This window comes from Copadichromis virginalis, linkage group LG19, assembly GCF_057382275.1.
Source record: "Copadichromis virginalis isolate Kocher_CV1m ecotype Utaka linkage group LG19, C_Virginalis_male_GT1.1, whole genome shotgun sequence".
NCBI classification, from domain to species: domain Eukaryota; kingdom Metazoa; phylum Chordata; class Actinopteri; order Cichliformes; family Cichlidae; genus Copadichromis; species Copadichromis virginalis.
In genome coordinates this window covers 16,178,578-16,202,131 of record NC_140636.1, presented here as the reverse complement: position 1 = coordinate 16,202,131, position 23,554 = coordinate 16,178,578, and the positions used below count along the sequence as shown (strand labels likewise).

The window sequence follows — 23,554 nt, the reverse complement described above, 5'->3', positions numbered from 1 at the left end:
GATGTTATTGAGCAACAAAAGGTCCCGTAGTTTTCAGTTTTGTTTGGAAAAGTTTTAATTCTTTAACACAAGAATACAATGCATTTTGATATAAAAAGGCTAGCCCTATTGTCAACTTGTCTTCATACATTAAATGTGTAACAATCCACGCTTTAGCCAGTGCAGCTCAGCACTTTGTAACCTATTCTCTTAGATTCAGCTGCTTCAGAGTAAGTCACTCTGCACCCCAGCAGTGTTGCTGTCCAGCAGGTCATCCTGCTCTGTAGATCCCACTTCAGTGTCCGTCTCCCTGTATTGCAGTGCTGGTGTGGTTTCAGCAGATCTCCGCATCTGAAATATGAATGATTTCACATGATGTTTTCCAACAGTGGGGATGGGATAGAATTAATAGCACAGGTTTACTTCATGGTGGTAATAAGATGTCAACTTCTAATCTCTTGGTTAGAGCTACTGCAAAGCTATATATGCAGAAATTGGTTCAAAACAGATCATTACGCTGCACCGATGCTTCAGCTGAAAAATAAATAAAACTGTGTTACGCACAAATATTAATTTAATGGAAGAACAATTTTAATGCATCAGATTCGGTATTAATTACAGGGCTACGATGACAGCGATACATTTCTTGCGTAGCTGGCTTTTTTCCTTACTTCAAATAGGTGAGACCTTATTAATATGAGCACTGGAAAAGTGCTCAAAGTGCACACGTTCAGTTTTTAATATTGTTCTAGCGCACAGAGACACTCAAAGTCTGCTGCTATTTCTGCATCAACCTCTGTGTTTAATTTCTTCACGTTTTCTTAAAATTATGCCATTTTTTTCCTAAAATTAATCATCGCTTCCCTTCTTTGCTCTGCTGCCACTCAAAAGTGATCAGTGACTGTAAAAACAGAACCAGAGAAGGATAGCTGTACATGTATGCTGGATGGATACTCTAATTCCACCAACGATAGTTATCCAGTCAGACAAGCAAGAGATATTATTCACACTACTGCAAACAGAAGGCACAAGTGATAAGAATAGGAAACATGGTCGTTAAAATGATCAAATAAAACTATTCTTGTACACAAACTTTCTCTTGCTAGAGAGACCAAGAAGGACGTCCCACAGATGGCGATATGACATCTTCAACATCTTTGCAAATTTTCTTTTCAAAGTATTTTTCAACCAAATCTAGACATGTGACGTCTGGCTGATGATTATTCAGCATTTACATGTCTGCCTTTTTAATATATATTTATTACAGAGAGATATCATTGTAAGAATGTCAGGTAGAAAATTATCGTTATCATTTTCCTCACAGAAACAAAATCTTGAAATTTGTTACTATGATGTGACCCTAATAAGTAATGTACCGCTAACGCTGCTGACAATGATCTGACTGTCGCTTACCCTGTTCTTCACACGTGGCCTCTTCCTGCATGGACAGAGGTAGAGGAATGAAGTGCAGGCAGCAAAGCAATGGAAGGAGAACACTGCTTCCACAACAGACATAAAGATGAGCGGCAGCCACAGAATGATGGTGGTCGCCTTGATGAAACAAAGTGCAAAACTGATCACCATACAACAGTTCAAATCAGAAGTGCGGTCACTAGATGAATGTTTATATTAAACTTACGTAGATACGGGTGGGATCAAAGGGGCATTCGTTTGTGATGCTAAAAGAGCTAATATTCTGAACGGCTGCGTTGCATTGTGACAGCAGGGCCTTTCCTTTGGACATAATAGCTGTAATCACAGAAGCTAACAAGCCCACGGTGGAGGCAGACGCCAGGAAACCTGCTATGAAACTGAAGACCAGCAGGACCCATATCTGCAAAAACAACACGACGAAAACAGAGTTGGTACAATTCGAATGATCTTGAAAGTCAATACTTGAAATGACCACCTTTAAGTACTATTCAGGAAAAGTTCTCCAGGCTTCTTGAACGACATTCAAAGCTTTGTGGGACTGTGGGGAGGCCAAGCCATGACTCAAAATGTCCCATTGTGTGTTTTTCCATCCAAGTATGCTTTTTTGCACTGCCAAAACAGCGCTGGGATTATTGTCATGCTAACAAATAAATAAATCAAATGAAGCTGTGGCCAATTAGACACATTCCTGATGGAAAGTGTGTGATGTGACTGCACATCAGGCTAAGATATGCTAAGATCTAAATTTTCAGCCAACAGCACTCTGGGTAAAACTGCTATTTTATGCCTGTCAAACTGTTATTTTTAAACTGCAGCATTTTTCATAGAGTCAGTTGAAGAAACTGGAACAAACTATGTGATTTTTGTGACAGGCTACTTGTAACAAAGTTCCTAAAGAAGCAATTTGAAATGTGTTCATATAGGTCAGTGTTACGTGGATTAACAAAAAAAAAAAAAAAAAATCTCAAAAACAATCTGAAAATTTTTAGATACAGATACAAAAAAACCAAAGCAAAAAAACAAAACAACTTTGGACGCTAGCTTTAGAATGCCTGGAGAACTATTGCTCAAGAGTCTTGATGCATGCTCAATCATCCAGGTAAGTAAATCTCCAAAAGTTGATTCTGTTCATCTGGACTGAAAACGCTACGTCCAGATGATCAGAGTCAACTTTTGAAGTATTGCTCAAGAGCACTCCTTGGTAGCACAATATAAAGAAGTGTGAGTTGGCTAAAGCCTTTTGAGCTGTAGTGTATGTTGGGAAGTGATAGAAATATTTCTCCATGATAGAAAAGATGACATTTAGCATGTAGCTGATGGCACAGATTGTTCAGTGAAAACACATCCAATGTTTCAAACCTGTTTGGAGCTTACGCTTGCATGCAAGTATGTTACGTATTTAAATCGTTATCTACACACACACACACGCACTGAGTCACAAACAAAAAGCAGGTTCTAACAGCAGCCAGGAAACAAGAGCCGTTTGGCAAAGTGAATATTTACCAGGATCCTGTTTTTCTTGTTTCTGGATAGGACTATAGCTGTTATTCCACAGATCCCTCCCTAAAGAAAAACCAGAAGTTCAGCAAAAGAAGATGATTACTCAGACAGATGACGCAACATGACTCAAACATTCAGTTTAACATTCAAGTGACAGAGAGGACACTCCAGCTGTATACTGAATGTGCCATTGTGATGGTTTGATCATGTTTCTGATTGTAAATTTGTCTCTGTAAACCTGCTTCTCCTGCAGCTTTTCAATGGGTTTGTTTGTTTGTTTGTTTAATCCAGGGATTGGCCCTTTGGTGTGGTCAGGATAAAGCCATTAATGACCCTTAAATATATGTTCTGTAATTTTGTCTCTTTTTTCCCCTTTTAATATGCAGTATGTAACAGTACGCAGCTGTCAGTCCTAGCCCTTACCAAAAGACCTGCCACGATAGCGATGATATTGGCGATGGGGTACACCAAATTCTTGACCTGGCGTTGCAGACTGATGTGTCTGAGCACAGTGCTGTGCACCAGTGCTCCAAGAATAAAGTTTACATGGCCCACCAGCACCAGCGCCAACCCCATCTTCATCAAGACTTTGTTGTCCTTGAGGTTGGCACAGCATAGTCCTGAGGGAAGCCAAAACCAAAAATATGTTATTTTGAAATCATGAGCTTAACTTAGCTTTGAACATGATGATCTCTGCCGGGGGGAAACGGATAAACAGCTACATCATCATTGCATTGTGTGTGCAGCAGTTCATACTTTCTGACAGCTGTGTGCACATCAGCTTGACGCGTGTGCATACAAGTTTATTAAATGTGAACTGAACTGAAATACGATCTCAATGTGAAACACTGAGACCTTGTGTGAAGTTAGTGCAGACTTTACCGTGGCTTATGCAGAGTTAAAAAGGAAGCGGGGCAGCGGTTAGCACAATATGAGAACAAGGCAGTAACCACAATTATCCCCAGCCCCCTGCAGAGAGGCCTGAAGATGTCTTCCACTGCTTGCAGAAAATACTGCAGCTGTGGTAAGACTGCAGGTCTCAGCAGGCTCACGCTGCACTATTCTGTGTCCCTCGTTTTAAGAGTGAAGCACACATGTTTAGAGACCATGTAAGAAAATCCTGAACCAAACAAGACAAAGCTCAGGGTGGGGTGTTCAAACATTTATCAGCACACAGAGGTGGCCCAATGGTCCGCTGCTCTCACGCACAGGTGGGTGCTGTTGAAATACTTGTTTTCAGTCATAATATTGGCAGTTTGTCCTTTGTTGCCACACATTTTCCCACCACAGTGTGAAGTAGCAGTAACAGTACTGAATTCCCAGTGTGAATAGATAAAGTATAATCTAATCCTTTCACCTTTGTTTGGCTCCATACTTTTAAAGGATGCTTAGAGGGGTACAGGCTCCATACCGTACTATCCTATCCAAACTGTTAGCATCCAATAATTCACAGCTATCTAAAAGATTCACTTGTATATCAAGGAAAGTCTAAAGAAATATCACTGATAGTAAAACCCAACCATACGATGGGTGGATTATTCTTAACTGGTATAAACGGCGAGAAAAACACTAAAATATTAAGTTATAATAGAACAATAACACTGTGGTTTGATTATGTCTCTTCCTCACTGAGCTCCATGTTCAAAAGCACAGACCACGCCTAGAAACTTTAGCACGTACATTCCCCTGCTCGGTACTTGCCAGACTACGTGAAAGGTTAACTCACCTGTGCCCGTCTTTCTGTTTCCTTTGTTTTTCATATTATTGTCGTTTGTAAATTCATTCTCGACAGCTTTCTGACTCGACCGTTTTTCGGCGGGTTGTCGGTTTCTTCTAAACGCCGCACACCTGGGAACACACGGGCTCTACCTGAGCGGAAGCTCCGCCCACGATACCTTAAAAAAACAAAACAAAACAAAAAAAACACTCCAGTGTCGGTCGGAGACAATAACAAGTATTCATATGTTTACAAACAATACAGCTTTATTCACATACGCTATTGTTATAGTTTATTAGATTGTTTTTAGATTTTAAAAAAGTGTCATGATCGTGATCCCATCCATTAACCTCCTTGTCAGGGTCGCAGGGGGACTGGAGCCTATCCCGGCTGTCTTAGGGGGAGAGGCAGGGTACACTCTGGACAGGTCGCCAGTGTGTCGCAGGGCTAACACCTAGAGACACACAACCATTTCCACTGACCTTCACGCACACCTGTGGGCAATTTAGAGTTACCAATTAACCCAACCCCACTAACTGCATGTCTTTGGAGGGAGGGAGCCGGAGTACCCGGGGAGAACTCCACACAGAAACACCCTGATGGAGTCAGGACCTTCTTGCTGTGAGGCAACAGTGCTAATCCCCATGTCACCGTGCTTCATGATTGTGTAATTTATTTACCACAACGGCAGGTTTAAGTGGACTCAGACAAACCTTGTCTGTTGCTGGGAAATACTCTTATACTTATGAATGCTGTTGACTGTAGCTTACATATTCTCTGCAAAAAGTATAAAACTAAACCTGGATTTAACCTTCCTATTCTCCCAGAATGAGAATATAGGCCAATTGTTATTTACAAGACCAAAAGTCTTGAATCACCCCTCATTTCTTTATATTTTGCAAGGAAATTGGGAATTAGTGCAGCTACTTCTTAAAACGTGTAGACTACACTATATGGAAACAGATAAGGCACAAGCAGAGTTTGTACAAGTCTAACAAGCCTTGAGGGGCCGGGGAGTATTCCTTTGTGTGTTTTTATATTCAGGTATGCTATAATGCTATACTGCATTGTTAGTGCGCTTGGGATCATTGTCATGCTAAAAAAAATGAAGCTGTGGCCAATCAGATGCTTTCCAGATATCAAAAAGCTTTTCTACATTAATAATCCCATTAATGGGAAACACACCATGTTTGAAATGGAGCCCCAAACATGACAGCACCTCCACTGTGTTTTACAGATAGCTTTCAGATACTGTTTCGTCCTCCTCTTGTCCAGTTTCCTCAGTTTTTAAGGACTGCATGATATATGCCAAGGTTTCAGCTGATAGCTTTCTGGGAATCCCTTTGTGCAAAAGTAATATTTCATGCCTGTGAATATATTTTATCTCTGACAAAGATTCTACTAAAGAAATGGGAACAATCTGTAAAATTCTTTAAGACAAAGAGCCAAAAGTTACAATTTAAATTTGTTTTTTGTTCTAACGTGTCTATTATGTGTAGACAAAAAACTGGTTCCTATGAGTTAGATCCCTTTTTAATGCTTAAGTGACTCATATGTCAGTGTTAAGTGTCTTAACGAATGTAAAAAACATAACAAAAACAACCAAACACTCTTCCAAAAATTGTCAGGTACAAGGACGGGACTTAAAATGAGTGAAAATGTGGCCAATGTTCAAAGAAAACCTTTGAAAGACCTCCAGAAAACCCAGTGGAAAAAAATGTCTGTTTGGAAGCTAAATGTAAAGAAATGAGGGAGGCTCAAGACTTTTGCACAGCACTGCATTTGCCTGCTCAAGCCTTATATTGCTGGGGAGAGACCTAGGTTACAAATATAAAATTTTCCTGACTTTGCACAATCCATCACAACAATACCAGTGTCAAATAAAAGAAGAAAGTGTTGGGCAAATGCTCTGTATTCATCGGGTCTTAATCGATTAGTCAGCTGCTAAAAAAAAAAAGCAGATTAAAAACCACATTCAGTGCCCCAAATTCAAAATCTGCAACTATCCTTTGAAGCACCGCTCCTCTAAAACAGCAATAAGGATAATTATTAGGTTATTTACATTATCAAATAACAAAATAACTTAAAGCAAAAATTGGGAAACGTAAAGTCCGAAGTCTTTATATTAAGGGCCATCAATCAAACAATACTGTTTGCTCTGGGTCTAAACAGAGCGCCTTGTGTGTGACATCTTTTGCGCATGCGGGCCGCTTTGAGCGTTCACACTAGAGCGCGTTTGCTGTCGCGTTTTATTTGTAGTGTGAACAAGCAGAAAAAAAAATCGGATTTGATCAAAAAATCGGAATTGAGCATTAAGACCTGCAGTGTGAACGTAGCCTTAGTCAGCTTTTTGACAATGGCTCCACCTAGATGAGGCAGAAGGTGGTGTGCTCTCAGTTTATGTCTTTCTTTAATCTTTTATAACCAGTTTCCTCTTACGTGCTATCCTTCAACTCCTTTCATTCCTTGAAAGTATTCCAGAATTATAGTGTGATTTTGTTTTCTGCCATGTGTGCCGACACACATCTAACACATGTAATCTTAAATCTTAAATCTCGAGGTTCGCTCAACACAGAAGAAAAGAAAAGAGTTAAATTACATGTCTTTCATCTACTTAATAGAAATATATAATTTTGAATATTTTTGCCTAAGAAAATTCTGTAACATAAATACAAGTTTTTTGGTGTTATAGACATTAGATTAACCCAAACTAACCAAGTTTTCACAACTTTTGGTTTGTTCAGATTGTAGCCGAGGAATGGCCTGCCAGATGACTTAACCTACAAGTTTTCATGTTATCACCAAGCCCACAAACACCTTACAAACAGGCATAATTCTTATATCCAGCACCATATTTTTTGTGTTTGGAGTCTACTAAAACAGTTTTGTATAATTTATAGTTCCAAATAATCCTGACTTATCTTAAACTGGGCCTTGGTGCAGCCCTTCAGTGTCCCTCTGTCTGAAACTAGCTTTTTTCAGCTCGTCTCCATATAAAGCCATCCTGTCTTTATGCCTTCTGGTTAGAATAGTTCTCAAGAACAGGTTTAAACGGCAGCTGGTTGGGCCTTCAACGGAGTGATTTCTAAAACCAAGTTCTGAAAAACCACAAATGTGAACAAGATACACATTTTGCTTCATTTATTTTTGCATTTTTCACTAACAGCATCTTAGATGTGTCCCATCCACCTGCCGTGGTGTTAACACTGAATAAAGAATCATTTCCAGTCAGCTTCATTGGCTTGATTGCCAGCACCTGTCTCCACTATCGCTGCACCTTATTAATGATGCACTTGTCAAAGAGAATGAGCTGAATTGTTGGTCCTGTTTGGGGCTCATGATGGGGACCACGCAGATATCTTTATGTGTGTTTCTTGGTTGTGTTATTGCTGTTCAGTCTGTTCTGTATCACAATGGCAGATTCACCCAGGATGTTGTGGGAGTTTATGAAAATCGAGTGCCTTTTTCATTTGGAAGAAACTTTGATTTTACTCCGCAAGGCACAATCTTCAGCTCCTGGCGATCCTGGACCCCCGACTTTCACAGGCTAGCTGGACTCTCTCCCTTCCTCAATGTTCCCAGAGTGCAGGTGTATTGTGACGCATCTACACTAACCGTGCTGGTTGATAAGAGTGTCAGTGGTCTCAAACTGACTGGAGAGGAAATACAGCTGGGCAATGGCTGCTTCAGCAATGGAGAGCTTGCAAATGAATTTGTCTTCACTTATGGTTTTGGTGAATGTGGAACTACACCTATGGTGAGCATAAAGTTCTGTTGCAGTTCTGCATCTTTTTATGAAGCCTTTACCAAAACTGCACCATCTTACAGGTGGAGGATGACTTGGAGGTGTTCACCAACACCCTGTTCTTGAATCTGAGAAGAATTTCTCCCACCTGGTGGGAAACTCCCTCTGCAGTCCACGTGTTCTGTGTTGCAAAAAGGTATGTTCTTACTTCAGTGTCTGCAGCTAGTCACCAACCATACTTACAGTAGGTCCATGTATTTACAGGTTGAACAAGATTCCAAAGTTTAGCGACACAGCACTTCCTGAGAATGATGACATTAGCATCAAAGCCATGAGTCGTAAGTAATAAAACACATCCAACAACAAGTTTTAGCTGCAGCTTAATTTGTAAACACAGTTCTTTCCTGCAGCGTCCTGGACGAGCGCAGCAGAGTCAAATATCTACAAAAGAGGCCAGCTTGTCAATCTTCAGGTTTTGGCTAAAACCAGAATAAATCAAGAGGCTTTCATCCAGTCCTGCTTTGTCTCTGTGTTCCCTGAGCCTCGGGCCAAACCAAGGCAAACAGTCATATTTAACAAAGGGTGAGTTTTCAGTTGGGTGTCTATCTCAACTGTTTTTGTTATGTCTAACCTTCTGATTGCCTGTGATATCACTGCTTACTGCAGGTGCGTAACCCCACTGGGTTCCTCCACTACTAGAGTGACGTTTGTGGCCTCCAACAGCGCAGATGCGGTTAATTTTGTTCTGAACACGTCTTATCTCATTTCTGAGGTAAGTCTCTATAAACGGATTGCACTAATGTGCAGCTCTGAATCTTCTCTGAACTGAGTTGTGTACTCTTCTCTACAAGTTGTATATCCACTGTAGCGTGCTGATCTCAGGCCAAGGTGTCACCCCAGGCTCTAAATCCTGCAACTACAATGTGATTGAATCAAGGTATCAATATTCACATAATGTATGTGTTTGTTTCTTTTACCAATGTCCTATAAATGAAACTTTCCTTTCAGATGGGAGGAACTAAGTGGTGATTTGGAGGCATGTGAGTGCTGTAGCTCAAGGTGTAAAGGCAAAAACCTTCCTGGTGGTAAGTGCTTTGGTTTTCTGTCTGAAGGTGATGGAAGACAGAAACTTTATAACAGACTTGCTGCGTGTCATTTCAGATGCCAAAGCTGTGGTCAGCACTGGTCCCTTTGTCATTGTGGATGAAGATGGTGAGAGAACTCTGCCTTCAATCGCCGAAGAAGAAAGCGCTAACGTCCCAAACTCCATGCAGTCTGCTCTTCCAGATCTTGCTGATGTGATAGTTTCTTCTGTTCCAAGAAGCAAGTTCAATGCTGGCCCAGAGGGTGTAGTGGCTGTAAGTCAGGACCCTGCCACCAGGCTGACGCTCTGGCTACCTGAACAGGTGCCTCCTCAGTCTGACTCAAATGACATTACCAAACTGCATTCTTCAACCACAAATCAAGAACCTCATCCGAATCCGACCAATGAGATCAAAGGTCAAAGTTTCAGTAGTGTTTCTCCGTCAACTATGAATTTGCCAACTATAGTTAACGGATGGAAGAGTCCTCCACACCCAGCTGTTCCAGAGGACTTCAAAAGAAAAAGCCGGTCTGGAAGATCTGGTAACTTTGACAGCAAAGAGGAACCGGTTAACTTTTCTTTGCCAGCTGAGATTAGGGTAAAGTACCTTATGCTGGTTGAACGGCCAAATTCAGCAGAATTGGACAACACAGCTGCTGTAGAGGAATCCCAAAGTGAAAAATGGCTGCAGAATGAGATTAAGGACCCAAACCATGATGACCTGCCCCAGATGCTGACAGATGGTGCTATGATGCCTGAAGGAACAGATGAAATCCCACCAATAACGCGCTCCAAACTCTCCTTTTCCAAAGCTGCTGATGGGTCGCAGACACTGAGTTATGAGGAAGAGGCAGTGGTACACAAGACAAGTCCAGTGGAAAGAAAACAGTTGAAACTAAAGGGGCTGCACTCAACTTTCTTGAATCTGTTGAGGTAAATGACTTGTTTGCAGTTAGCTGGCAGACTGTTTAATGCATGTGAAGATGGCTGATTTAATTTGGTTTTTGTTTTTCCTCAGGAGGATGAAGAATGCAGAATAACCACGGCTTTAAAAGACTTTAAACTTGTACTTGAGATAAATAAAACTGATGTGCACTTATCTGGTCTCATTACACTTTTATTTAAAAAAAAAAAAAAAAGTTGTATTAGTCCTTTATTTATCCAGGTAAAAATCTCATTTCCAAGAGAAACCTGGCATCATAGCAGCAAGTCTGAAATACAAGCTGCATTTTTAAATGACACTGTCGACTAAATAAGGCAGTCATACTCATTCACAACATTTCTCCACCGGTGCTCAATAGTGCATCACATTATTAGCCTGTTTATGAAACGCCCCATCCTGGCTACAGTGAAAGGCTTTTATTCCCACCCAGATGTCGCTGTAGGGAGCTGGGCGCTGTAGTTGGGACAGTACCATGTGCGCTCTCCCTTTTACGCCGCATGCTCAGTGTTTTTTCCACCCCAAGTTTGACCCGGGCCACTATTTCCTCCGCACCGTCACTCTCTATAAAGTGCCCATGCTTCCCCCCACGCAGTCTCTTTCCCCGGCCACAAAACAACCGTGAGTGTCCAACTCACTGTTCCTGAAAAACTTAAAATAAAAATAATATAAAAAATATAAAATCCACAAAATCTTAAAAAGTGCAGATCTACTTAAAGAAATAGAAACCTTTAAAAAAATAGCAAAATATTATTTAAAAACAAACAAACATCAGGCCTCCGGCTTAACTCGAAGTTGTCGTCTTTTTTAAAGGAAACACTTCAGAAGACACACGTCTTTATCGCGCTGCTTTTTCCAGGTTTGGCATTTTCAAAACGCCCGATCAGCTGTTTGTGCAGCGTGTCTTTAAACCAAAGCGCAGTTTGGATCCGGATTAGAGACCATACCGACATTTTTCTGGCGTTTTTTAAAACGAAGCCTTGCGTTCATCCTCTGAAATCAGCGATATGAACACAGCGACGGGGAGTTATCCGATGGCTTCTCTCTATGTTGGCGACCTGCACCCCGACATCACGGAGGCTATGCTGTACGAGAAATTCAGCCCAGCCGGACCGGTGCTCTCCATTCGGGTCTGCCGAGACATGATCACCCGGCGGTCCCTGGGATACGCTTATGTGAACTTCTCACAGCCGGCTGACGGTAAGCAGGGATGGGATAGCTGTGCTGTGTGAGCACGTTGCCTCCACAAGGCGTGAACATGTTGACATTTCCAGCCTGCCATTGAAACTGTGTACAGAGCCTGAATTAAACGCAAATAAATGTGGTTAATTTTGCAGTGTGAAATGTTCATAGCAGTTCTTTAGACTGTATCAGTTATTTGACCTACATAAGCACGTCCCAGTTCTCGTGTATGGTTGGGAATATAGCAGCCTGTGTGTGTCTCTGATGTAATTCAAGCCCCCAGAACATGCAGAATTTAAACTGTCCTTAAAAGTTGGCCAAAATCAACAAACCATCCCCATAAATCACAGGCCTAGATTTGGGTAAATGGAGTCTTTTCCTACACCTTTTTAAAAACCAAAATGACCCATTTCTGTGCCTATTTAAAGGGCCAATGAGTTGAGTGAAACTAACTCCCATTGCCCTCTGCTGGCATGTTCACTGAAAGCATGAAAGAGACAAGCACAGCTGAGCCCGCTGCACTGCTTGTTGCTTGTTTGTGCTGCTGCTTGTCTGTATATTCACTGCAAATGGAAAAACCTGATCCTGTTTCTATTTGAATTGAATCCCAGCTTTAATAGCTGGGATTAGTTCACTCACACTGTTGGGTTATCTGTTATATCCTCACCACTCAATGCTGTTAATCTGTCATGATACACAAAAGTGAATGTATATGTAACCGTATCAGCAGTGCTGTTAAGTACCTTTTGTGATAAAACTGTTTCCAGTTACAATGCAGGAGTATCAAAGCACTGAGCAAAGGTAGCAGGTGTTGTGGTTCTTTTTGGCGGTGCGCTGACACTGTTTGTCCTATCAACAAAAAACACCTGTCACAGCTTATCTGCGCTCGAGTTGGTTACCAAAAGCCAAAGTAAATGAGAGGTTACGAGTGGCTCGCTTTCAGGATATCGTTCCGTTACAAATGTGAGAAGAGCCAAAAGTTAGAAGACACCATTTGTTACAAGAGGTGTAGACACCAGGGGGGAGGGGGTGTTGGCTGCTGGGCATTTATATGGAGTCCTGAGCACGTGTCTGTGGGGCAGTAGCTTTGTGCCTGAATAATACAGCTACTAATGCAAAACTATAACAAAGCAGTTGTCAGTAAAGAGCGTTTCATATGAAACAGCGGTCTTCATGCTTCACTGTGTTCCCTGCTGCATTTCTTAATCTCACAGTTGTATCTGTAAACAAACACAAACCCGGGTGTCGCTCTTCTGAGCATTCTTTTTAAACATGTCTCTTCCCCATCAGTGGTAGAGAATGCCCTACTCGCACTCCATGCCAGCACATACCTCTCAGGACCCCTCTCTAAATATAGCTTTCCCCTGTGCAGCCCAAAACGTGCCTGCTCCGTAATGCTTAAATAAAAAGTGGTTAACAATAATGGGTAATTCAAGACCGTTAATGGCTCCATTTTCTCTTCTAAACAACACATCTGATATATGAGGTCAACAGAGGTCACTTTGGCCTTTTTTGAATAAAGTTCCCAACTCTGAACCTTCCTGAAGTCCCGTTTTTTGTTTTTTTTTGACGGTGACCACACATCTTCCCTGAGCGCACAGGTTGTGAAGTACAATTGCAAACCAAACTGCTGATGCCAGCAGACGCAAGGCAGCTCCGCTTTGTTTACCAGACACTTTCAGCTGGAAAGCCGTGTGTGTGTGTGTGTGTGTGTGTGTGTGTGTGTGTGTGTGTGTGTGTGTGTGTGTGAACAAAAGGACGTTTGGCATGTGCCCACATGGTGTGTGTGTGGGGGGGGGGGGGGGGGGTACATTTGTTCGCCTGGGCCTACAGATCACAGAATAAAGGTCAATGCAAACATATTACTGCTCATCTCTACCACATGAGCTGATATTCTGATAGTGTTTAAATGAAGGCCTGCTGCATTGCTAAGTGGCATGTGGCTCAGCAGCATGTGGTTAATCAGAACAGGGAGACATGTGCTCCAAGCTAGCCCACTGCAGCTGCCCCCCACACTTTTACCAGCTGCTTGCAGAAAGCTCATCAGCCTTATTGTCTGCTGCAGTACCTTCACCCCTTTGAACATGTTAGCGGCCTGTTTTAATGCATTTAAGCAGTTTCTCTCTTTTATTATTATAGTGCATGCATTAAAAATGGCTGCATTATTATTGTTGCATGGTATCAGCAGATAACAGACTGAAGCATGACACATAAAGGTGACTGATATGTTTTCTGACATGTAAATAACCACCAGTGACCTTTCCTGTGACCTCTCTGCTCTTCCTCCGGCAGCTGAAAGAGCCCTGGACACCATGAATTTTGACGTGGTGAAAGGGAAGCCAATCAGAATCATGTGGTCCCAAAGAGATCCCTCCCTCAGGAAGTCGGGTGTGGGCAATGTTTTTATCAAGAACCTCGACAAGTCCATTGACAACAAAGCCCTGTACGACACCTTCTCTGCCTTTGGCAACATCCTCTCCTGCAAGGTACAGTTGACATAACACTGATTTATTTATGTATTAATTTATTTGCTGGTTTGAAATTTAACACATACATAAATAAAGTGATCAAGTTTAACAGAAGCCTTTTAGAGGACAAATGTAAAAAAACAACGCCTCAACTGCTTTTTGCCTCAGTTTCTGTAAAATGCACCAAGTTTGCAACTTTTTGGTAGTTGCACACGTTCAAAACAAGAAAAGGGAACAGGAATGTCCCCACACCTGTTTCTTCATTTGGACCTGTTAGGCCTTTCTTTAGTTTTTCTGGTCTGATGGTGAAGAATAGGTTCTATCCAATATACCCCCATATTGATGTCATAAATTAACTTTTCTCATTGTTGCATATTTTAATGCTTCATGCTATACTTTTGTGGGTGAATAACATGCACCTGAGGGAAAAACCAAAATGAGATGCTTTGGTAAATTATTATTTTGTAAGATTGACAAATTAGCACCTTTAGCACAGAATTCTATTTGATACCATCAACAGTATTGTTTCTCCTCCAACCCAGCATGCTCTGTTGCTTTCCGATGAAGATTGTAATACTTTCCTTAATTACTTTGTAAATAAGGTGATGGACTTGAAATCTAAAATTTCCTCAAGTGCCTCCCCTTATGAAGATACCCCTTGCTGTCCTGGATCATTTACCTCCTTTTTTCCAATCACACTAAATGACTTAATTATAGTTTTAGGTAAAATGAAATCCTCGTCATGCTCTGTAGATATATTACCTCACTCTGTCCTGTCTGGGTCTATCACCAGCATTGGTCCCACATTACTATCCATCATCAACAGTTCACTGAGGCAAGGCTGTGTTCCATCTTATTTTAAACATGCTGAGGTAACTCCTCTGTTAAAAAAACAGAATCTCGATCCTAGCTCTGCTAGTAATTACCGACCTATTTCAAAATTGCCATTTGTCAGTAAATTACTTGAAAAAATTGTTGAAAATCAGTTCAGGTCTCTATTATGTAAATTACAGATTCTTGACCCTTTTCAGTCTGGCTTTCAAAAGCAGCACTCTACAGAGACCGCTCTCTTAAGAGTCTATAATGATCTGTTAATGGCATCTGACGCAGGGAACTGTTCTGTGATCATTTTGCTTGATCTTAGTGCAGCCTTTGACACCATCGACCACAAAATCCTACTTAACAGGCTGAAGGTTTTGGCTGGTGTATCTGGCTCTGCCCTAGACTGGTTTTCTTCCTACTTATCAGACAGGACCTTCTCTGTTAGGACTGATAGGTTCTCCTCTAACACTGCTGCCCTGACCTGTGGTGTCCCACAGGGCTCAGTTTTAGGTCCATTACTATTTTCTTTTTATATGCTTCCTTTAGCTAGTATCATTCAATCTTTTAGCTACCTGTCTTATCATTTTTATGCTGATGACATTCAGCTCCATATGTCCTTTAAGCCTCATCAGCTGGATAGGCTGTCCACCCTAGTCCAGTGCTTAACCCAGGTTTCTGATTGGCTTTCAAGCAACTACCTTGTTCTAAATACTAACAAGACCGAGACCATGATCATAGCTCCTCCTGAGCTACATTCTAAAATCAGTCAGGTTCTTGCCTCTTTCTGTCCATCTGTCAAGTCAAATATTCGAAATCTTGGAGTAATATTTGACTCTTCCCTGGGCCTTGACTCTCATGTAAAATCTTTGTCTCGTTCCTGTTTCTATCATTTAAGAAACATATCTAAACTACGACATATGGTTTCCTCAGCTGAACTGGAAAAACTCATTCATGCATTTGTGTCATCACGCTTAGATTACTGTAATTCCCTGTTTACTAGCTTGGATAGATCATCTCTCTCTTGCCTCCAGACAATACAAAACGCAGCAGCCAGATTACTAACTCGCTCTACCAAGCGTGTTCACATCACTCCCATCTTATATTCTTTACATTGGCTCCCAATAGAGTTTAGAATTCGCTTTAAAATTCTTGTTTTAACATACAGAGCACTAAATGGCCAGGCTCCAGATTACTTATCCAAGCTTCTTTTAAAATACACTGCTGCTCGTCATCTCCGCTCACAGACTCAGAGTCTCTTAGTTGTTCCCCGTACACGATTGAAGACAAAAGGGGACAGAGCCTTTCAGTCTGTTGCACCAAGGCTGTGGAACAGTTTACCACTACAATTACGTTTGCTTGACTCTGTGGATTCTTTTAAAAAACAGTTAAAAACTCTTCTGTTAAAAAACAAGCCTTTTGTTGATCTACATATTTTATTTTATTTTTTTTACATTATTTACTTTTTATCTTTTACATTGTATATAATGTCTATTGATTTTATTGTTTATTTTAATATTTTAATATTTGTGTACAGCGCTTTGTGATTGCCTGTCTGTGAAAAGCGCTTAATAAATAAAGTTTACTTACTTTACTTACTTACTAGTTATTTATCACACATTAAATTTTATAGCCAGTAAATTATTGTTGTGGATAGGTGACTCCCAGGCAACAAACTAACAAACACCGGGCAACATGATGGTATAATAATAGATCATATATCATTATATTCAGAGAGGATATATACATTTGATGTTTTTTGTCATAAAATAAGAACGATAAAGTGCCTTTATATGGTGTTAAAGGTGCATAAATATGAAACCTGTGGCAGCTTTAGCTGTTGGTGGGTGGTTGTTAGGCAACGTGATCAAAATATCTGATATAGATAAGAACCTTCAGAGGTCTGAGATGTGCATGTTGGTTGCTGAACTCCTGGCAGATTTGGTGTATTTGGTGCAAGATTACTCTTCCTGTGGTGGATGCTCACATTACACATGAAAAGTGTTTCCAGTAATGACGTCAGTTTATGTACAAATAATCCTTTAAAGCCAAAACCTCAGGATTCACTCCAAATGTTTGATTTCAGATAGTTTATAAGCACCCCTCAAACTTTCTGTTTGTGAAGGTATTCCATTTGGAAAATGGATTTATTGAGATAGACTGGCTTGTTCCAGACAGGCAATCATGCAAAGCTACTCTAGAAAAAAAGCATAATGGATCCTTTTGAGCAATACTTAAACAGTATTGCTGTTTAAGCTTGTAGCCGATAGCAGCAGCCTAGAATCTGTAATTGTATCTTTAAGGGGGAAAAAAAAGAAAAGAAAGGAAACTTTAATTAAAAACAGTGAAAAAATATATGAAAAATTACAATTAAATTAAAGGAGTTTAACAATAAATCCATTTAAAACAGCAAAACATAATTTCTTCTCTGGACACATCCAGAGAAGTGATAAAACCGATTTGAGTCGCCTTACGCCACTCTCCAAATGTCGAACTTGCTTCAAAATGAAAGAACTGCCTTCATTCATAGTCGTGTCTATGTGCGTCTCCCTGCACTGTAGGTGGTGTGTGATGAAAACGGCTCCAAGGGGTACGCCTTTGTCCATTTTGAGACCCAGGACGCGGCTGATCGCGCCATCGAGAAGATGAACGGCATGCTTCTGAATGACCGCAAGGTGTGAGTGTCTGATAATCTCTGAACTGGAGGTGTGGATGTTTAATGTTGTTGGAAGACTTTTGAAGAATTTGCCTGAATTTCAAGATGACTTTGATATAATATAAAAGTTATCATGATATTGAAAACCGCAGCTTATGTGCATCAGATCGTGTTGTTTTCTGTGTCTAATGTATAAATCTGACTTGTGTGTTCTACGTTTGTGTTGCGTCAACTGACTTTTTGTGTCTTTTTTTCAGTTGGTGAGCTTGTGTGTGAATAATATGACTAATACACTCATCTCTTACTGCCGCCAGTCTGACGATAGCCTCTAAACTAAGAGACAACAGACTAAAAACCTCTTACCTTTCCTTCCTACCAGTTGCATTTTCTGTTGCCTCAGTTCACTTGCTGGTCACCCATCTTGGAGTGTTTGTGTGTGTGTGTATGACCATGCTTGTGTGTTTTAGTGATGGATCGAATGCAGGAATGCAATACTGGATGGCAGAAGGGGAGAGGTCATCATGGCAAGGTATATAAGATCATTTGGTCCTCCTCAGCTTTCGTTTGTACTGTTCCTCCATCCCTCTCCATCTACCTCCACATCAAGTTTTGGACCAAGAATTAAGATGGTTGCCACTGTGTTGTCTAGCATGCCGACATATCTGCCTGCGTCTGGTGGTATTAACAGCAGTTGAATGGATTGTACACGTTGTTCACCCCAGGAATGATGAGTCCCATGATGAAACGTAGCTGTGAATTTGTGTTGTGGATGTTGTCCCTGTTCTTGTGTTTGCGGGGTTAGGTTTTTGCTGATCATTCTTAACGTGGAACCCCGGACAGCCAGTGTTTTTGTAGACTGGAAAGTGGAAGTCAAAAGAGATGGAGTCTGGTTTGTTGTTTTTTGCTTTTTTCTCTTTTGTCAAGCCTGTTTTCCAAGAGTGTGCCTGTGCTACTCTCCCTCTGTCTTCAGGTTTGTGGGTCGTTTCAAATCTCGCAAAGAACGGGAGGCTGAACTCGGTGCCAAAGCTAAGGAGTTTACTAACGTTTACATCAAGAACTTTGGGGACGACATGGATGATGAACGCCTGAAGGAGATTTTTGACAAATACGGTAAATCTAAATTTGTTTCCTGATCATTTCCAGATGAAGAGCTGCAGCATTTGCAGCGCTCCTGCTACTTTTAGATCGCTCTGACCACTGGTACTTGCAGTTTCACTGTAGACCTGAAACTTGGAAGGACTGCAAAACAAAACTTCTGTGTCAAAACTGCTCATCCTTCTTGATTAGGATCATTATGAGCAGTAGCGCAAGCCTGAAGGTGGTGCATCTGATTAGTGGGGCACTGAGGAGCATGCGCATCGTGTACTGTGAATTTGTCCTCCAGGGGAAGACCTGGGAGTGATCAATCAACCAAAAAGACCTAAAGTGTGGTTTATTGCTCCACAGTCTTTCCAGACTTGGCTCCCTTTGACTTTGACCTCTCACCCAGAAGTAAATCCAACTTGAAGGGTCACTGTTTGGAAATAGTAAAGATAATCCAGTGCACACTGCAGATGCAGAAATCCAGAACAGAACTTCCTGGGGGGGGGGGGGGGGGCAGATCTGGTCTTGGCCGGTGCACTGGGAGCAATTTGTGAATTGTACTTTTAATGGATGAAGTTGAAAAGTGTTGTGCTTCACTGATATTCCTGTGCAGCCACATTGTTTCATTTTCCATCCACTTTTTTTGGCCTTTGCAGGTAAAACACTCAGTGTGAAGGTGATGACAGACCCCAGCGGCAAATCCAGAGGGTTTGGATTTGTTAGTTACGAAAAACATGAGGATGCCAACAAGGTACTTTGTACTTTTGGAAATGTGTCAAGTGTGCGTTTGTCTGTTTTCTCTGACAAATGTGGCTTCATTTTAAGGCTGTAGAGGAGATGAATGGCACTGAACTCAACGGCAAGACTGTGTTCGTGGGCCGAGCTCAGAAGAAAATGGAGAGGCAGGCGGAGCTGAAGAGGAAGTTTGAGCAGCTGAAACAAGAGAGGATCAGTCGTTATCAGGTCTGCCGAAACTACTGGTTGTCTGTCAAAATAAAAATCAATTAATTTTATAAACATTTATATTTCAATGTCAGTAAGTAAGCTGATGGTTCTGGATAAATCGTACCTTTTGTTTCAGGGAGTTAATCTTTATATTAAAAACTTGGATGACACAATAGATGATGAGAAACTGCGCAAGGAGTTCTCTCCATTTGGCTCAATTACAAGTGCTAAGGTAAAAATGGCTCAATACACTGAATAAATAAGAGACTTCAACACATAAGTTACCTCCGCTGTCTGTATTTTAGGTGATGCTAGAGGAGGGGCGCTCCAAGGGCTTTGGCTTTGTCTGCTTTTCCTCCCCTGAAGAGGCTACCAAGGCTGTGACTGAAATGAACGGGCGTATTGTTGGCTCTAAACCTCTCTACGTGGCTCTTGCTCAGCGCAAAGAGGAGCGCAAAGCCCATCTCACCAACCAGTACATGCAGCGAATAGCTGGCATGAGAGCCATGCCAGCTAATGCCATCATTAATCAGTTCCAGCCCACTAGTGGATACTTCATGCCAGCTGTGCCGCAGGTGTGAGAATCAAATTCAGGCTTGATGTGCATTTTAAAACTGATTGTATTACTGTGTTTAATATGAAAGGGCTATATTACAATCACAAATGCACAGATGCTTTTCACCTTCTTTGTTCAACTTTACTATTTTTGTTTAGAGCTGTAGTGCAGGTGTTATTGTGAAAAAGCTCCAAAAAGTGATTTCAGTCATGACCACTTGGTTAAAAGATGACTTCTTTTGCAAAAACAAAGAAAAGACAGAAGCTGGATGAGCAGCAGCGGCACCTGTTACAGGACAGAGCAGGCAGTAATGCCATGCAAAGTAGAGATCGGTTGCAAAGTGCATTGCAGAAGCAGCAGCAACTTAATTCTTCTCCCCTTGAAAGCCTACAAGTAGGAACGCATGCATGTTCAGGGTGGTTTCTGTCATATTTCAGGCCTGCTTGAAGAACAAAATGACTGGGTGTGCATCAGAGGTTAGTGAGGGTGGTCTCTGGCTATGAAGCTATCCTTGGAAAAACTCAGAAACTATTCTAATGGTCGTCCCACCGCATTTTTATTGATATATATATACTGAGGTGTCAAAACTGATCATTGAGGGTGCTGGGGTGTCCTCGAATGTCGTTTTTATGGGGGAAAGAGTTGATTTATGAGGACTAGCTACTACGGCCTGAGGCTGGGCTCAACATGGAGAGAGTATGGTGCTGTCAGGGTTGTTCTGATTGTCTCCAAGGACCCAAAATAATAAGTTTGTATTGATCACACATTTGACTTTCTTGCATTCATCAGGCTCAGAATAGGACTACATACTATGCACCCAATCAGATCGCTCAAATGCGACCAAATCCCCGATGGCAGCAACAAGGTGGACGAGGTCAAGGTGAGCCTGTGGACCATGATGGAGCACATGTCTGTGATATATTGAACATTATGCCCATACTCACATTGTTTTTATCTGTTCTTTCATCACTTCCAGGGGGTTTCCAAGCAATGCCCAGCTCGCTGCGTCAGCCAGGGCCCCGTGCCAACCTCAGACACATGAGTCCTAGCAGCAGCACACAAGGCCCACGAGGTGCATTCACAAAAAAATAGCATCAATTCGTTGACTATGGGTTTGGAATTTGAAATCAATGATATTGATGTTATACAAATGTTTTCCGTGTTATTAAAACTGTAATTTCTTCCTCGTGGTTGCTAGCTGGTGGTCAGAGCATGGGTCCTCGTCCTTCAGTTGGAGTCCCCGGTCCTCGGGCCATGCCTCCTTACAAATACGCCACTGGTGTCCGTAACCCCAACCCCCAGGTGGTGCAACCTATTGCCTTACAGCAGGTATCACATTAACTTCTCCCACATTAAGCATCCAAATGTTGACACATTGTTCCTCATTAAGTCTTAACTGTGCCTTCCAGACTCAGCCAGCTGTGCACGTTCAGGGCCAAGAGCCCCTCACGGCCTCCATGCTGGCTGCTGCACCTCCTCAGGAGCAGAAACAGATGCTGGGTAAGACTGACAGATACAAACAAATGCTGTTCAGGGTTTTGGTTTTTGGGCAAATTTATACTCACTCACAATTTTTTTTTTTTTTTTTTTTTCCTCCGTAGGGGAGCGTCTGTTCCCACTGATTCAGGCCATGCATGCCAACCTAGCAGGAAAGATCACTGGCATGTTGCTGGAGATCGACAACTCTGAATTACTACACATGCTTGAGTCCCATGAGTCTCTACGTTCAAAGGTACCTCGCTACCTCAAGCACACTGAATAGTCCTGTATCCATTTTCTAAGCTGCGTCATGCTCATGTTTGTGTTTGTACAGGTAGAAGAAGCTGTTGCAGTTCTACAGGCTCACCAGGCGAAGAAAGACGCCACCCAGAAAGTAGGTGGCATGGCTCCTACTGCTGCTGCTGCCACATCCTGAAGACTCTGAGCTATTCTAACTTGGTATGGAAATCCATGTTTAGTCAAGCTAATCAATCAGGTTCATTAGGCTATAATAAAGATTGTGCGGCACTAATGGGAAGACATTGCGTTGTTTCAGAGCATAGAAAACTGAGAGGAGATGGGAAGAGACGCACTACGCTGGAAAGCCCAGAGTCTTCTGAACAATCGCACAAAAACAAAAATCAAGAAAAAAAAGGAAAACATTATTTTAAATGTACACTTTGAAAAAATATTACATAATGCATAATTTTGTAGTTCTGTAATACTTTTAACGCTGCACGCCAGATGCAGTGATGCAAATGAATCTTGAACAAAGGCCCTTTATTTTGTGGCAAAGGAGAGGAAGTAAAAAGAGCCTTGTTCTCTGTCTTTGCTTGAAAGCTTCATGTTGGTGTGAGATGACTCCTCCATCCTAACACGTTATCAATGGGTGTGTGGTAATTTCAATAAAGGGATGATATGTCCAGGCGACTCACCTTGTGTTATTTTAATTGAGAAGGAAAGTGTGCAGAAGCGGAGAAGCATATCAAGTAATCTGTGAAACGTGATGGAGGTAATGTTATGGCACGAGCAGTGGAACTGGACCACCAGCTTTAATGATCATGTGACTGTTGATGGAAGCAGCAGGATGTGATGTGGAGTGTGCAGAGCTATAGACTCTGCTCAGGTTCAGACAACTGTAATAAAGCCGCACAGAGAGCACTACAACGTGCAAATGGAGAATTACACAGAGCTGCAAAAGCAAGAGTTTACTCCAGGTAAATAAATCTAGATAATCTTCAGTGGCCAAGTCAGGCATCTGATCTCAGCCCAATAGAGCAGCCTTTTCTCATTACTGAAGATAAAACTGAAGGCACAGACCCACAAACCAAGCAGCAACTGAAGGTGACTGCAGTGACAGCCTGGCCGAGCATCTCAAGTGATGAAACGAAGCACCCGATGATATTCATGGGCTCTAGTCTTTCAGCAGTCATTGATTTTTCATCCAAATATTAAAAACAAGAAAAATTATTAAGTTAATTTGTCCAGCTGCTATTAAACCTCTGAAAATGGGGAACTATGTTTTTAAAAATGGTTAAAGTCACTCCAGTCACATCTTGACTGTTTGACATAAAATCCATGGTGGTGGTGTGCAGAGGCAAAATTGCAAAGCCTGTTATTGACCAAACACACTTAAGTGTGTGTCTGATAAACACTTTGGTACAAAGTAATACTGAAACATGATAACGTACTTATAAGTTGTGTTTGGTGTTATTTAGGGTGTTTCTTTTTTAGCATTTAATCAAAAAGAAGGAAAAAAGTTAGGAAACGTTTCCCTATATTCAAATGATCCAGTGTGGAAACTGTCAAAGTGGCTTTGCAGTGCTTACACATTACTTCTGAAAATGCAAATTTTGCAAAGAATTAAAAGGTTGTAGTAAAATGTTAAACTCTATCTTTAGCTTGTCCTATTAACAGTTTTGAGGAATTGTGAAGTTTGCAATTGTTTTCTACTATTTGTGATTAAT

At 41.4% G+C, this 23,554-nt stretch overlaps 3 protein-coding genes across 3 annotated transcripts; 2 read left to right on the top strand and 1 right to left on the bottom strand.

The window, feature by feature from the left end:
• Positions 1-52: 52 nt before the first annotated feature.
• Positions 53-4,794, bottom strand: tmem54a (transmembrane protein 54a). The gene is made up of 6 exons (XM_085442325.1): positions 4,640-4,794; positions 3,337-3,533; positions 2,917-2,976; positions 1,619-1,813; positions 1,393-1,530; positions 53-330 (listed from the first exon to the last, which is right to left on the bottom strand). Exons 1-6 carry the CDS (start codon positions 4,671-4,673, stop codon positions 205-207), a joined length of 750 nt encoding a protein of 249 aa, XP_085298451.1. The 5' UTR covers positions 4,674-4,794; the 3' UTR covers positions 53-204.
• Positions 4,795-7,967: 3,173 nt separating this feature from the next.
• Positions 7,968-10,514, top strand: zpcx (zona pellucida protein C). Its single transcript, XM_085442052.1, has 9 exons — positions 7,968-8,387; positions 8,459-8,571; positions 8,640-8,713; positions 8,786-8,957; positions 9,042-9,147; positions 9,227-9,312; positions 9,384-9,460; positions 9,537-10,392; positions 10,478-10,514. The coding sequence occupies exons 1-9, from the start codon at positions 7,968-7,970 to the stop codon at positions 10,497-10,499; spliced, it is 1,926 nt and encodes a 641-aa protein (XP_085298178.1). The 3' UTR covers positions 10,500-10,514.
• Positions 10,515-10,982: 468 nt separating this feature from the next.
• On the top strand, positions 10,983-22,510 carry pabpc4 (poly(A) binding protein, cytoplasmic 4 (inducible form)). The gene is made up of 15 exons (XM_085441302.1): positions 10,983-11,599; positions 13,874-14,067; positions 17,430-17,545; positions 18,495-18,634; positions 19,264-19,358; positions 19,433-19,570; positions 19,689-19,784; positions 19,858-20,127; positions 20,898-20,988; positions 21,085-21,180; positions 21,307-21,437; positions 21,518-21,608; positions 21,710-21,840; positions 21,922-22,046; positions 22,144-22,510. The coding sequence occupies exons 1-14, from the start codon at positions 11,407-11,409 to the stop codon at positions 22,021-22,023; spliced, it is 1,884 nt and encodes a 627-aa protein (XP_085297428.1). The 5' UTR covers positions 10,983-11,406; the 3' UTR covers positions 22,024-22,046; positions 22,144-22,510.
• Positions 22,511-23,554: the final 1,044 nt, after the last annotated feature.

Excerpts from the sequence above, each read along its gene's own strand:
- zpcx (XM_085442052.1), top strand. The coding sequence starts at position 7,968 with ATGATGGGGACCACGCAGATATCTTTATGTGTGTTTCTTGGTTGTGTT. Across the intron at positions 8,388-8,458 it reads AATGTGGAACTACACCTATG|GTGGAGGATGACTTGGAGGT; the intron begins GTGAGCATAAAG and ends ACCATCTTACAG. Across the intron at positions 9,313-9,383 it reads TACAATGTGATTGAATCAAG|ATGGGAGGAACTAAGTGGTG; the intron begins GTATCAATATTC and ends CTTTCCTTTCAG.
- pabpc4 (XM_085441302.1), top strand. The coding sequence starts at position 11,407 with ATGAACACAGCGACGGGGAGTTATCCGATGGCTTCTCTCTATGTTGGC. Across the intron at positions 19,785-19,857 it reads GCTCAATTACAAGTGCTAAG|GTGATGCTAGAGGAGGGGCG; the intron begins GTAAAAATGGCT and ends TCTGTATTTTAG. Across the intron at positions 20,128-20,897 it reads TCATGCCAGCTGTGCCGCAG|GCTCAGAATAGGACTACATA; the intron begins GTGTGAGAATCA and ends TGCATTCATCAG.
- tmem54a (XM_085442325.1), bottom strand. The coding sequence starts at position 4,673 with ATGAAAAACAAAGGAAACAGAAAGACGGGCACAG. Across the intron at positions 2,977-3,336 it reads CTATCGTGGCAGGTCTTTTG|GGAGGGATCTGTGGAATAAC; the intron begins GTAAGGGCTAGG and ends GTTTTTCTTTAG. Across the intron at positions 1,814-2,916 it reads ACAAGAAAAACAGGATCCTG|ATATGGGTCCTGCTGGTCTT; the intron begins GTAAATATTCAC and ends TTGTTTTTGCAG.